We start from the raw sequence: 15,589 nt of genomic DNA, 5'->3' as shown, positions 1-15,589 counted from the left end.
TTTTCCTTGTTGGCAAGGACCACAAAGTCTATCTTTTTCAAATTTGATTTTAGGAAGACCTTTTACCAAATTTTTTCTAGAGAGTTTTGAAATAGCATCCATACTTGCATGTCCTAGGCGCCTATGCCAAAGCCAACTATTTTCACTCAAAGCGGAAAAACATTTTATATCACAATTACTTAGATCATTGAGATTAAAAACATATACATTTTCAAGTCTTTGTCCAACGAAGAGTGTCTTGTTGCTTTTGACATTTTCAATGATACATTTGGATTTTTCAAAGATAACACGATTTCCTCTATCACATAATTGACTTATGCTAAGAAGATTGTGTTTTAAACCACTAACAAGTAAAACATCTTCAATAATAGGAGAATTACCTATATCACCGATTCCTATGATTTTGCCTTTGTTGTTGTCTCCAAATGTGACATGTCCACCATCTTTAGGCGAAAGAGAATTGAAAGCCCTCTTGTCACCGGTCATGTGTCTTGAACATCCACTATCAAGGTACCAACTTCCTTCCTTGAGAGAACTTTTGAAGCATACCTACAATAGCACATCAATTCTTGACTTTTGGTACCCAAATCATCTTGGGTCCTTGAAGGTTAGCATTGATACGGTTCTTAGGAACCCAAACCTTTTTTGCATTAGAAGATGAGTATCCTTTCATAGGACATGTAGGAGAAATATGACCAATTTTACCACAATAATGACATGTCAATTTAGAATGGCTAGAAGGAGGAACATCTTTTTCAAAAAGATTTTTGTGTTGAGTGGGATTATAACCAATTCCTGCCTTGTGAAAAGAAACCATTTGTTTTCCAAGAAGAATGTCTAAACTTTCTTTTCCATTAGTGAGTTTTGAAAGAGAATTAGTTAAATCATCAATTTGTTTTTCTAAAGATTCGTTTTTGGAAGTATCCTTCAAATACTCTTTTTCTTTTTCCAAAGAGGTTCTTAAACTTTCATTTTCTTCCTCCAAAATATCTTTCTCTTCAATTAAATCATCTATTTCTAGTGAAAGATCTTTAGCAACCTTTTTAAGAAATTTGTTTTTAGAAACAACCTTTTCAAATTCTACTTTCAACTCTTTATAGGCAATAAATAATTCATCAAAGGAATAGGATGAGTCGAGATCTACCTCGTTTTCTTCGATGGCCATGAAACACAAGTTAGCGACCTCTTGTTGCTCATCGTCCTCATCGGAGCTACTATCGTCACTATTGTCCCATGCGGCCATCATAGCTCTCCTTTTGTCCTTCTTTGAATATTTTTTGGCATATGGACATTCACTTTTGATGTGCCCGGGCTTCTTGCACTCGTAGCAAATGATTGGATCCTTTTTGCTACTTTCTTCTTTGCCTCCATCTTTTCTTGAAAATCCTCTGCCTTTATGAGATGCTCTATTTTTGAGGAGTTTCTTGAACGTTTTTGTGATGAGCGCCATTTCATCATCCTCACTTTCGTTGCTTGAATCCTCCTTGCTTTTTGATTTGCTTGTTGTACTTTTGAAGGCAAGATCCTTAACTTTCTTCTCTTTTTCACCCTTGAGGTTGTGATGCATTTCCTCCGTCATGAGAGATCCCATGAGCTTGTCCATCGTGTATGTTGAGAAATCTTTGGATTGTAGGATGATGGAGGTGGTAGTGTCCCAATTGGTTGGCATGGAACGGAGCACCTTCCTTGTCATTTCGGATTGACTGTAAATCTTTCCAAGAGCTTTTAAACCGTTAGTAATACTAGCAAATCTAGCAAACATTTGAGATATAGATTCATCCGGTTTCATTTTGAAGAGCTCATAGCTATGCACAAGAATATCAATTTTGGACTCCTTAACTTGACTATCTCCTTCATGTGACATTTCTAACTTATCCCATATTTCTTTAGCCGATTCACATGCGGAAACACAATCATATTCATTGGGAGTAATAGCACAAAAAAGAAGGTTCATAGCTCTATAGTTCTTTTCTATTGAAGCCTTTTCCAAATGACTCCACTCATAATCTGGTTTAGGCATAGTCTCTTCTCCAACTTTCTTAGTAGGAATAATGGGACCATTTTTGATAATTTTCCATAGATCATAATCCGTGGATTGAATAAAGATCATCATTCTATTTTTCCAATGAGAGTAATTTTCTCCGGTGAACAAGGGAGGTCTATTGGACGATTGACCTTCGATACAAGAAACATTACTAGTGGTTGCCATGGATCTTAACTCTTAGATGGTTAAATCTACAAACAAGAGCCCAGGCTCTGATACCAATTGTTACCCAAATTATGCAACCTAGAGGGGGGGTGAATAGGATTGCTAGTAATAATTACCAATAAAAATTTATCTCTAACAATATATGCAAACAATAAGTATGCAATCAAAATAGAGAGATAGAGAGATAGAACCCGTTTATAGTGGTTCGGTCCGGATTTGTCCACGGTCCGGCCCTACTCCACTTCTCCTCAAGCAATTACTTGAAGGTTAGACTAATCTTTAAAAGATTACAACTTGTAAGTCTTGCGGGTGCTTACAAGAACCGAATGCCTCTAGCTTTCCCGAGGAGCTAGCACAACCGCAAGAATTTTCTCCGAAAACTTCTCAAAAACAATAACACCCAAATTCCAACCCGAATTTGGTCTAAGCTTTCAAGTGTTTGACTCAAACACTCACTTAGGAAATACAAGTATGTGAAGAAGGTATGAAAATTATCGCTCACGACTTGTACAAATTTTCTCTCAAGAATAATATGAAAGTGGAAGAACAATGAGAATTTTTGGCTTTGATCTTTTGAGAATTTGCTCTTGCAATAATATGGAATGTTGTAGCTTGTGTATGTTGTCATTAATGAGTTCTTGATGCCTTATATAGCCATCCATATGCTTCCTAGCCGTTGGAAACTAGCCGTTGGAACTAGCCGTTGGAAACTAGCCGTTTGAAACTAGCCGTTGGAAACTAGCCGTTTGATAGAGTGGTCATCCGGGTGGTCGTCCGGTTGTCACAGCTTTCTGTTCAGACAGCCGGCTTGTCAGCCGGTTCGTCAACCTGTGGCTCACAATTTCATCTAAATAAACCGTTAAAGCATGTATTGAGCTCAATCATGAATCCAAGAGACTTTATGCTATATTTCAAGGTCACGAAAATATTTAATTCGGGAATCGACTTTTCGATAATTTTGTATTTGCCGAATAAAAATATCATTGAATTAATCATCAAAATAATTAATAGAGATGCATATAAATTTTCACAAATTATAATGCATACATTTTTCAACAGGTTTTATGCACGAATTTCGTTCAACTTTTCGTACTCAACAAAAACATGATCCAACACTTCCTTTGTCATTTTTGTTAACCCTTCCTCTAACTCAGAATCAAAAAGTTTGCCAAAACAGAATTTCACATACTTCAACTTAAAACGGGGATCTAACACTATAAAGAAATGAAGAAAAATATTTTGCCTTCCGAAAAGATTGATTTCATTGAATGAAAAAGCATAATTTTATACAAGAGAATTCCTACGCTAGTTTAGGAATCTAAATCATAGAAGAGAATCTACGGCCCATACAAAATATTTGTTTCCTAATCTATCCCATGATTAGTGGGATATAATTGACCTTCTCAACAAACACGATAGCAATGAACATCATCATGTTCATCTTTTCAACTGTACCCCAAATGAGAAGAATAGAAATGAACTACTTTACTGAAGTCTCGCTAGCGTTACTTATACAAAAAAATTACGCTTTACCTTTGATATTTTATGTAGACTTACACTATATCCCATTATTAAGGTAAAATACTAAAATTGGTAAATAAAAGTTCTAATAGTACTGACAATTATTTATATCTATACATATATATTTATTTATACAAAATATATATCTCATGGTCCGGTTCAGTTAATCCACGGTTTCGTAATGAAAATCCGTGGATCGAACTGCATGTCAATGATTTCTAATTTTTCAATCCATGTCCGGACCATTAATCCACAGACACAATCCAAAAGATACCGATTGGTTCGGTCCAGACCGATTTAACGGTTCACCGAATTTTTTGCACAGCCCTAGTTGGTGGTCGTTTGCAATGGTGGCGGCGGCGGCAACAGAATGTTGGTGGTGGTGGTGGCAATGGTAGCTACATGGTGGTGGTGGAGGAGGGTGGTGCATGGTGGTGAATTTGAAGGGGGTGGTACACAAATATACTAACTAATCAAGTCAGAATTAAGTAGCTACTTGGCTTTGTAACTTTTTATATAAGCCTATATTTTAAGAGTCACTTAAGATATTAAGTATTATAAAATATGATTATCAAGCAACTTAACTATTATTAGTTAGCACATTCAGTTTTAAGTGTTGAATTAAATTATCAAGTAACCCCGTAGAGAGAGGGTCGAATTTCTCCATTTGTTAAAAACAAAAATAACAAACAAGTTCAAGAATTTGAGGAACAATTGTTGAGATGCATTGGAGCGCGGCTAAAGAAAATATTTAGTCAGGCCAGTCATTTAAACTATAACTTTATAACTTTACAGGCTATATAAAAATATAAGACTTATTAGTAATTACAATTTATTTATTGAATAGATTAGTTTACACTTCTCGTAGAAAAACAAAAAAGAAGAAGATATATATGATATCATGTATTGTGTCTGTTTATACACATAGTTACGTATGCATAGTGAGGATTGGAAAATTATATAATTTTTATATTAGAGAGAGAGAGAGAGAGAGAGAGAGAGAGAGAGAGAGAGAGAGAGAGAGAGAGAGAGAGAGAGAGAGAGTCATATCGCATGCTACATAAGTGTGTAGTCAAATATTTACCTTAGAGTCACTCATGCTCAACTTATTTTGAAATAAAATGCATACATTTTCAAATAAAAAGCTTATTTTCAGTATGTCGATAAAAAAGAGAGCTTATTTTCATTCGTATAAAAACCATGTGCGAATTTCTCGTTTGTAAGATTTTTTTTCATTGGCCAAAATGTTCCTTAAACCCTTTGCCCCTTGTGAGCCTATGTGCATGGGAAGAGGCAACCAAAAATTAATTGAAAATGTTTGGGCTTAAATAGAGAGATACAAAAGAGAGTTGAAAAAATGTAAATGTTGTTGAAAATTGCAAGAGTTCATTAAAGCTTGATTGAATCATAGTTTTATGACGACTGGACTCTGACTATTCATTACTCTTAAGACAAATACGGTTCTTTTACTTCATCACCAATGTTTGATCAACTTAATTTTAGTGATGCAGACGTAAACACTTACAAAATGGACAATTGATCGAGATCGGCCTCAAGTGAGACTGTGATGGGTCCTAATTTGATTACATGAGACTTTGTTACATGATACAGAATATTAATAATTCCGATATGTATTGTCGGTAAACCATTAATCTATTCTTCACTTTTCTAGTACTATAAACAAATGAAATTTATAATTAATTAGGGTATGTATCTTTAACTATACACTGAGAATCAAGGATATTTAATCTAATCATAAAATATATTATCCTTTTGAATCATTAATGATCAGGTTACTAATACCACACTTCAAACAATTTTTTTTCATATACCACACTAGGTAAAATTAAATATATTCTATAGATATTTATAATTTAATCTGCACGAGATTTTTTTTGTAAGAAACTCCAAATATGTGCTCATTCCGGGCATATATGTGTCCAATCTGATGCTCGTATATCAAATCAAACAGACCCTCCATACTTAATTAGCAAAAAGTGAAATCTCAAATTTCTATCACTTGAAGCCAATGGCCTAGATAAAGGTCACCATCCTATGAAGATTTGTCAAGAAAAAAGATGCAAAGGCAAAGAGAATATAAGTTTTATTCGTTTTCTGTGGTAACCAAACAGTTTTCTTTTCAAGGATTTCATTGAAACCTATTAGTAATTTGAATATCATTTTCCGACTCAAACGAAATATTAAAATAAATCTAAGTTGTTTCCCGTTAGAGGATGTATATATGAAGAGGCCACTGGGTACGACAACTGGTTTTATTGAATTTTGCAAAAAAAAAAAATTTAATTGAACAAATTGATTAAGATGTTAATTTTTTTTTTTTTCAAAACCCCAAGCTATAATAGTAAATTTTATCCAAAATATTTAGTGTAGATTCACCCTCTGAAAATTGAACATTTCTGACCAACTGGTTTTATTGAATTTTGCATAATATTTACCATCGAAATCCTACTCCTTCCTTGAATCTAATTCTAGCAATTAACAAACAATAAACCAACAATCCCAACTTTTGAATTTCGAATTATATGTCCCAAAAGTTTTTGTTTTTTGGGTACTTGAGAATATTGTGTCCCAAATGTTGAAGATTGTACCAAATTAACTATACAAAAATGTGTTGTCCCCTTCAACTACTAGATGCGACATTAAGTTGTCAAAATCAAAAGCTAATCCGAATAGGATGCCTCTGTCACTTGAATTCTTTTTTGATAATTTAGGTGCTTGGACCAGCTTACGCGCAAACCTCAACTAATTAAAATCGGAACAACACTCTGTATAAACTAGCCGCAAATGATTTGATAGCAACTGAGAAGTTTCGAACGAAAGACTTCAAAAGGAGCAAATTACTCCTACCCAGGCCTTGATTACCAGCGCAACCCGTTAGGAGTTGCATGCCTCGTTCACTTGAATCACATGGTATTAATATCACATAGTTTATTTCTCTCTCAATATTATGAAAGAGAGAGACTTTTTGTACTCCCTCCGTCCCCTTATTATAGTCCAGTATTTCATTTTTGGTTGTCCCTTAATAAGTGTCCATTTGGTAAAGTTAATGGGTAAAAGTTGGTATATTGTCTATATTATCCCTAAAAGTAGATTCCATTTTGAAAAGTTAGTGAGTAAAAAGTGTAATGATGATGAGTAAGTAGGGAAAGTGGAAGAAAAAGTTGATGTGAAAAGTATAATGATGATATTTTTTTAATAAGTTGGAGTTACGAAGTAAGACATTTAAAAAGGGACGGAGGGAATATAACTTTTCTCTCGACATGCTAAGCCCATAGATCTTGGACAATTTGAAGAAAAAGGATTTTCTTCCTCACATAGAAATAGACAATAAAGTGGAATTTATTTCCACCTTTAGCTAAAAACATCATAAAAGTGATGCTACTCTACCCTTGGACAAATGGTTGAAACACTGGATATATCTACTTCTTCTTCTTTTTTCTTATGGTCGTCCGGGCCACTTTCGCCTACCTCGACTATTTCACAATCACTTGGCCGCTTCCTTCTCATTGTCTCTTTTATGTACATTTGTTTAATGTACTATATAAATTTCTTTCTCATTGCACATTACATATGATGTTCTCTTTGCTGGAAAAAAAAAAAACTTCCAAGATAATCGTAATAAAAATACTTCCCTTTTATCTAAGTGCACTCTGTTTTTTTGGTCGATCTTTGTTAATGTAGAATTACAAAATTACCCTTCATGCATATTTTCCTTCACACATGGAAAGGGTAATCATGTAATTTCATATCACTACAAAAAAAAATGCATTTGCATAAAAAAGGGGTGTGAAAATTAATTCCCTAAAAATAACGAAAGTAATTTTCACACAACCCAATTTCAATGAATGCACAACTTTATATTTTCCTGGATCAAATTACATGAGGAAAACTCTCAAACTAACGAGTGCATTTATAAAAAAGAGATATTTTCATTTAACTTTTTATAATAAAAAACAAAATGATTAATGAATTCATAAAAGGAAAATGATTTTCACACTCTCTTTTTTCTTCATTGGCACTCCCTTTCATGTGAAATTATCTTTTGGCCCTTTCATGTGGAAAAAGTGACTCAAGTGGCCCTTTCAATGAAAAAGATGAGTGAAAATCATTTCCCTTCGTCAAATTGGGTAGTCAAAATTCTTCTCTTCTAAAAAAAATGGATAACAATAGGAAAACTAGAAATAATACAGAAAACCCCAGAGAAGTGAGGAAGTTTTTGGATGCCGAGCGGATATCACGTGACAGTACCCGTCAGGGATCTCAATCTTTCAAACGTATTTTACACTAGTGTTTGACCGTGCCTACGGCATTACGCACCTAGGTAGTGCAATAGGCACTGACATTTTTGTAATATATTTTTATTTTTTTATGCCAACGTCAGAAGCCGAGCAGTAGGTAAAAAGAACTGATGGCATATTTGTAATATGTTTGTAAGAGTGTGGGTGTTTTCTTAAGAAAGTTGGAGAGCATACATCAACTCTTAGATCAAATGAATCTCAACCATTCAATCGACTTGTGTTTGTGTGGTCTTCACACTCTTGTATTTTATTAGGTAAATGGCTCATAATTTCCTCTCTCTCCTCCCACTCTTCCACATTCTCTCCTCTTTTTCTCTCTTCAAAATTCGAACCGTTCAAAACACGTTTGAATTGTACGAATTTGCCGACAGAGTACCACGCGTGTAATACGCGTTCGGCACCAAAAACTTCTCCAAGAAGTGGCGCCCCAACAAAAGGTGCACGCAGAGAAACACGTGTATTCCAAAGTAGCCTAGAAGGGGACATGATTGGCGCACCAATCTGAAAGACTTCAACTGTAAAAAGTAAAAGGAAGAACTGTTTGGTCTAAAGGGACACTTCTGGCATTGTCCCCCCTCTTCATTATTCTTCCTTAAAATGGCCCTGGCCCAACTTTCAGCAGTTTGATGCAGCCAGTCATTCCATTATCTGTTACCTATTCATGTGCCAGTAAATACTATAAAACTAGATAACCTTTGCATTTTCCCCTTCTTTTAATTTTTGTCTTTACGGTTAGCGATGTTCAGGTCAGCTTAATCGCACCTCGACTATTCTCCTCCACAATCCGGACTATTCTCCTCCACGGTCCAGTCAAAGATAGACCATCTACGCTGAACTATAGAGGCTTCACAAGAAATTTCTCTCTTGCGACCTGGCCCTAAGAGGTTGCAAGGTTTCGGACTTAGAATAACTAGATTTACAACTCATTCTTGTTGGCGCGCACTTCAGCTACCCTTGGAGTTTACGTTTTTTCCATTTTTGGCAACTCCAAACCATAACTCTTTTTTTTTTATGATTATATACTCCGAAAAACTACTCTTGTTGCAAAATGTGTTCTGCTCATATATCTTAAACAATTTACATATTATTTTGACCATAATAAAAAAAAGTCGAAAAGAAAAGAAAAAGAGAGGCTCCCAAACATACATAAAGCACCTGACAACACAACCTAAGAATACTCTTTTGGAAGGATATGTTTCAAGTACATTTGTTTCTGTTGAGCAGCAAAGCTCACTCCCGATCAGTTTATGGACAATTTGATTAATCCTTGGACGATCAATTTTACCGTATGTACACTAGCACAGATCTTGATAAAAACTGAAACAAAGTTCCATATGAACTAACCCTATAAGAGTTTATAGCACACATGAGGTTTTGAACCTAAAATTTAAGAATGAAGAAATTTCCCGTACCTTAACTACGAGGCCAACCTCTTAGGATGAACGGCAAAGCTTTTGAGTACATCAAGTGAGCCACATTATTGAAAAACATCCATTCTAGGAAACATAAGAAACTCACAAGCATAATTTTCTAGTTTTGTTTGCTCTTATGAACCTGGCTCGTCTACAGTCCAAGTTCCAAACCTAGACTGCAGAAGTGCAGTCCAAGTGATCGCAATCGTTGGTTAGCATTTTTAATGGTTCATATTTGTTTTGAATATTTTACCGGTACTAATATACTTTTATCGGTAAAAGATTCAACAAATCTGAACCATTAATTATCAGGATAAACGATCCAGGTTGGATTGTACACCCATTGCAAAGAAGCCGAATCCACTTTTATTTGGTATCCATGTTGAAATATTAATAATTTCTTATTCTACGAAAACGAAAACAATCTGAAGTCTAACAAAAGAAAAAGAAAACACCTAAGCAGTTTCATCATTTCTATACAAACACCTAAGGTGAAATTACACGGAGATCCTCTCATCTATACGAAATAGACATAAGTGAGGGGAGGTCTGTGGGCGATTTTAAAAGTTATGAGGTGTTTGTGGAAAACAAGTATAAATGAGAGGGTCTTCGTATAATTTCACCCAATCGCAAAGTATTTTACTAAGCAAAAAGAGTACGAGGGACAATCAAAGCTAACGATGTCCCAAGTGACCAAAGAAGATGCTACTCAGTTGGAATTGGAGCGGCTTGAGTGATCGCATTATGATTATACCCAGAGCATAATGGCACAAAGCCCATCGGCCTAAAAGAGCAAATGGGCATGAATCTCGACAAACCTTTGCCCAAAACCACTTCGACTTTACGCAGCTTTTGAAGAGGCGATTCTCGGTTCTAGCACTTCGAAAGTTTTTCCAGTGTGTTTGTCACAACTTCTGTTTCTGCTTTAAGAACGAAAACAAATTTTAAAAGCCGCTTTAAAAAAAAATCCGAGTCTTTAAGAAGCATCACTCAAATTTTAGAATTAGTTTTTATACAGTTTAAAGTTTTGACAAATACGTACCCCCCTAGACTCCAAAGTCACCAGACCATCTGAAAGTAAACGTCTAACCACCCGGACCCCAGTGTTTCCTTTTGGCCAATATAAGACTTATAAAACCACTGAACTGTACATTTTTAATTAGTATTATTTCCGTGGACGCAGGGCTGCTGTGTCTATCTCACCGTCCGTCTCGGCAATCAATAGTTCAGGAGAATACTATTACCAATAATAAATAGTAGGACCATCCAAGCCGTCCAAAATATTTTTGAACGATGAGATTTAGCGCAACCATACGCTGCTGTGAGATGGGCACAACTCCGCTTCCTATTTTTGTACAGTACACAATCTGCTTAAAAGACCCATGACTAGTTAATTTAGATGTAGTTTATATAGTGGAGTTCCAGTCACTTTTGAATACCCTACTTTTTCTCCCTAGAAAAATTTGGTAATATAGGATACTTCCACATATAGCATAAAACGCATTACTTCCCATCAACAAAGTTTTACCCTTCTTTTCCAACTCGATCATTTTCCCACCTTAAGAAGATTAGCAAAAAAAAACCAGATAGGATTATCATCATCCAACTTCCAATAATGGAATCAGCGAGAAACAAACCATACCCTTCTGAGACTTCAGAAAGAGAAGAACAAAAAGAGGAAGAGGAAGAAGAAGAAGAAGAAGAAGAAGATCAAGATCAAGAAATTGGGAGAATACCAGAAAAGCTCAATCCAGAGCTGAATCTTCTTGATTGTTTGGACATGGGTTCGACCCAAGCCTCATCAAAAATCCCCCCGGGATCCGATTCCGAGCCGCGGGTTTTCTCCTGCAACTATTGCCAGAGGAAATTCTTCAGTTCGCAGGCACTGGGAGGGCACCAGAATGCCCACAAGAGAGAGAGGACCCTGGCAAAAAGAGGGCTGAAAATAGGCCACTCCCAGTTCCACAGCCACAGCCATTATTCAAGCTTGGCTAGTCTTCCACTCCATGGTGCTTATAACCATATGCCTCTCGGAATCCAAGTTCATTCCCTGATCCATAAACCCTCTTACTTGCCAAATTCTTCTGGGTTCAGGGGTATTTATGGAAATAGTGGAGGGTTAAGGCTCCCCATTGCTCAACAACCAGCTATAGGGAAATTAGCAGCAGAGAGTAATTACCATGGAGGTGCATCCACCGGATTGTCGTCTCAAGGCGGGGTCGGAAGATTTGGCGGCCCGGCGAGGATGATGATGACTAGCTCTCCGGCCGAGGAGGCAGTTGGCGGCGGTTACGGGTGGGCGGGTAGTGGTGGTGGAAGGTTGAAGACTAATCACGATCAGAAGCTTGACTTGTCCCTCAAGCTCTAATTAAGTTTTACTACCTTTTTTTGGTTTTGTAATTTTGTTCTTGAAATCTCAATTATATAGATTTGATCCTTCCTTAATTTTCCCCTTTCTTTATGATTAGGAGTTGGTTATAGACTTATATAGTCTCATCTTGGTTGGTTGGTTTGCTCCTTTTGGTTTGTTCTGGGAGTACCATTTTTGTACATTGATCACATCACAGGAACAAAGTCTGGAGAAATTTGGTTTCTTTTTTCTAGATTGGGTATATTTCACAGCTAATATATACTATGTGTTGGTGCTCATATTTTTGTACACATTTGACCCCCTAGGAAGTCCCAAGAAATCTGGTTTTCTGAATTGTTGATTTTGGAATTTGTTCAGTTGGTTTTGTGGTGTTCTTTAATTTTAGAAATTCAGTTTCATTTGCTGTTGTTATTCTTTTTACTTTTTATCTCTTACCTGCTCAATGACTAAAAGGCATTGTTGCACTTTCTCTCAACAGCAATTGGGAAAAGTACTTTCACTAGTGGATATATTTCAACTTTCATGCCCACATTAATTCCTGGTTCCATTTTTCCAAACAAATCAATTCCTACTTCTTCATAAACACAACAGTACTGAAAGATACATACAGCGGTTTACTCGCCATGTTTCGCCCCGTTGGGAAGCGTTTGTATTGTTTTGGTACGTTGTTTCACAGATCCGCGTTTGTGGCGATGGTTGTCCATGGTTTGGTGTTTGGCTGTTCGGTTTGGTTGCTTGTTGGGGATCGGTGGCGGCGGCTTGGGGTTCGGGGCGGGTGGATAGGGTTTATTCGTTTGTTTTTCTAATAGTGTCATTGTAATAGCCACGGCTGCGTCTTTTTCTTGCTTTGTCCTTACTGGTTTTTGCTTTGTAGTTAGATTTTCATGATCTAGTTAGTTTGCATGTGTATTATCATTGCACGCAGCGTTCAATACATGGGCGTTCGTCACCTGGTTGGTTACTGGTCGGTTTCCGTGGAAAAGCTCGTCGCTAGTGGAACCACTGTTCCGACTGTTTATCTTGGCTTTACATTCGCATCTCCGACATGGTTTATTCTCTATTTCCTGCCACGTTTCTTTTTGCTAGGGCCAGACTATTTGCAACCACAAATTTTCTAAACGTAGCCTGTTTTCATGCAAATGAAATGTGTACCATAGTATAAACAGGCTATGTTCAGGAAATTTGTAGTTGCAAATAGTCGGTCCCTTTTGCAATTACCGTGCCGATGGGTTGCTTTAGGCATTTTCTCTTCCTTTTGTAATAGCTGCACACAGCGAGTTACTATATAATCTTGTTGCTATTGATAAATTTCTTACTCTTCCACCAGACAACAAAAGAAAGATATATCCAATACAATTTACAGATTAATCCAGTCCCCTCTGCTCAAATCAATGTCTTTTGACAATGTCATGACTCAATTTGCTCAATTTGTTGTCTTGACATAAAGTGCAGGATAAAAGACAAGAAAGAACAAAAACAAAAACAACATAACATAACTCATCTAGTTCCCAATCATTGGGGGTATAGGCGGGGATGATTGGAAACAGACCTAACCTTTGACAATATATGTACAAAGTGGCTGCTCTCAGAATACCACTAAAACAGTGGCCCCCGTAAACCTCCAAGAACCGAGGAGCTACAAGGACGCTTTGTTGTAAAACCATGCTCCCAAATCAAAGCCAAATGGCATCAGAGAAAGCAGGCCTAAAGACCCAAATCAATTTATGTGCACATTACCATGTTTCTTTCATTAATAGTCTAGAGTATCGGTATGCGTTATTGACACTAAAACAACAGAGGTGGATCATTTCAATGGCCACAAATTTAATGAAATTTACAAAAGATGGAATGCTAAAATGTCACTCAGTTAACCTAGAAAACTCCTTGAGGTTTAGGATTCACTAACTGTCTCAGTCCCTTACTAAAGCTCACTCCCTAGCGTGGGTAATACCGATCAGAGTCTCTTGCATTTTTCAGAAAAAAAAAAACCATTGACATGTCCGCAATGGCCGCAACAGTCACGGAGAGTAACCCGAACCCTTTAATCTTTCCTCGTTTTACTGATTTACCAAACATCATGAAAATTAACCATCCTACGATTAATAATCGGGGGACGCTATCGATTTCTCCCACATAATAAATAAAAATAAACACAACATCAACAACGTAATTACGTACGAAATATTATTATCAAAAACCAGGATAATGAGTTGGTTAACACTCCAAGATAATTAATAAAATAAAACCAAAAAAAAGAAAAGAAAAGAAAAAAAGACTGTTACTTTGTATGCGTGCACATTTGTTTAATGGGAAAATGTTCTAGTTCTAAATTTTCTAGATCACATGTTTGTCTTTTTCGTGAGTTAGGGTACGGGCGCCTAATTAACTAATGTAACAGGTGAATCTAGCAAGATTTGGTTGTGATTAAAAAAACCCTAATCCGATGGTCAGTCAGTCTCCATCTCTAACACATCTCAATTAAAAAACAATGCTTTCGATGGAGACGTTCGCACGCAGATTTATCCAGAGCTGTTTGATGTGCTAGGCGGGTCTCTCGTGGCGCATCCGCTGGTCTCGCGTGCATCGAACGGTTCCTGAAAAAGATGTATCTGATGTATCTTTCAGTTTTTGAATTTCTTTATATATGAGTTATTTTTCTTGGATTGTGACTCGTTCAAACCTCGCGTAGCTATGGATGTGATTGGTTTCGTAAGTGCCTCGAGTTGTCATCCTCTGAACACAGTTTAATAGACTCCACAAGATAGAACTGTGATTTCTCCCCTTACCCAAAACAAGGAGATGAAAGAAAAGGTTCGAAAGGTGTCTAATTTATCGCTCCCAAAGAATATCAAATCGGCCAAATCAACAAATACACAAAAGATGTAGAACAATCAAGCAAGAAACAAAGAACGCAGGACAGAGATATTTTTTGCGAGGTTTCCCGACAATGTACTTGAGTACATCTATGGCTCACCACCAATTTTTAGTACTATATATCGAATGGAGAGACTGACCGCTGTGTATAGCAACTTATAACAAGCATCTATGGCCTAAGGCTGAATCCCAAATAATCAATTTGGGTTGACAACCAAACCAAATCAGACTTCACAAACCCAAACGAGAAAAATCAATTTAGGTTGACAACCAAACCAAATTAATTAGGCTTCACAAACACTAACATGAAAAATAAAATTGGGTTGACAATCAATAAATCTCTAGTTTCTCTCCAACTACCTACCAAGTCGGCAAGTCCCCTCGCCTTCAAGGACACCTACCAGCTATGTAACATGTACTCTTCATTTATGCTGAAATACCCGTGTGGAAACGATAACTTGTCTTCGAATATGCAGAATCCTGATACAAGATCTGGAATACATACGCAAGAAAATAAACAAAAGATCTAGAAAAATCATCCAAGAACGCAGTTATCGGATTCAGCTTATGTGTGTTCCCGTTCACGGTCTCCGAGGCCAAGGGTGTGCCATCACGATGACTATAACACAAAAGTTTCGTAAGGGGAGCATTTTCAAATGCTCCAACCATAGTAGTGTTAAAAATCCACGAAAAAAAAATACCAAAAGTACCAGACGCTACAACGCAGATGCCTTGCGTAAACATGATGCGTTCAATACGTGAGGCTCCACAATGTACAACTTACAGGGGCACAGATACGGGATACGTGACAGGAAACATATCCTTTGTTTAAACCGCGTACTTCTGTACATGTCTTTCTATTATTGATTTCGGATACAGGTAA

At 36.7% G+C, this 15,589-nt stretch overlaps 1 protein-coding gene and 1 non-coding gene across 2 annotated transcripts; one reads left to right on the top strand and one right to left on the bottom strand.

Annotated features, from left to right (window-relative positions):
- Window positions 1-10,848: 10,848 nt before the first annotated feature.
- LOC131317771 (zinc finger protein 3-like) lies at window positions 10,849-12,064 on the top strand. Its single transcript, XM_058347389.1, has one exon. The coding sequence runs from the start codon at window positions 11,077-11,079 to the stop codon at window positions 11,827-11,829; it is 753 nt and encodes a 250-aa protein (XP_058203372.1). The 5' UTR covers window positions 10,849-11,076; the 3' UTR covers window positions 11,830-12,064.
- Window positions 12,065-13,477: 1,413 nt separating this feature from the next.
- Window positions 13,478-13,585, bottom strand: LOC131318234 (small nucleolar RNA snoR100). The gene has a single exon (XR_009197568.1). It is a non-coding gene; the product is annotated as a small nucleolar RNA snoR100 (small nucleolar RNA).
- Window positions 13,586-15,589: the final 2,004 nt, after the last annotated feature.

This window comes from Rhododendron vialii, chromosome 2a (assembly GCF_030253575.1).
Source record: "Rhododendron vialii isolate Sample 1 chromosome 2a, ASM3025357v1".
Taxonomy (NCBI): domain Eukaryota; kingdom Viridiplantae; phylum Streptophyta; class Magnoliopsida; order Ericales; family Ericaceae; genus Rhododendron; species Rhododendron vialii.
The sequence above is the reverse complement of the archived record's forward strand: the minus strand, read 5'-3'. Positions and strand labels throughout refer to the sequence as shown.

What these genes read in the sequence shown, in the direction of transcription:
- LOC131317771 (XM_058347389.1), top strand. Translation starts at nt 11,077, where the DNA reads ATGGAATCAGCGAGAAACAAACCATACCCTTCTGAGACTTCAGAAAGA.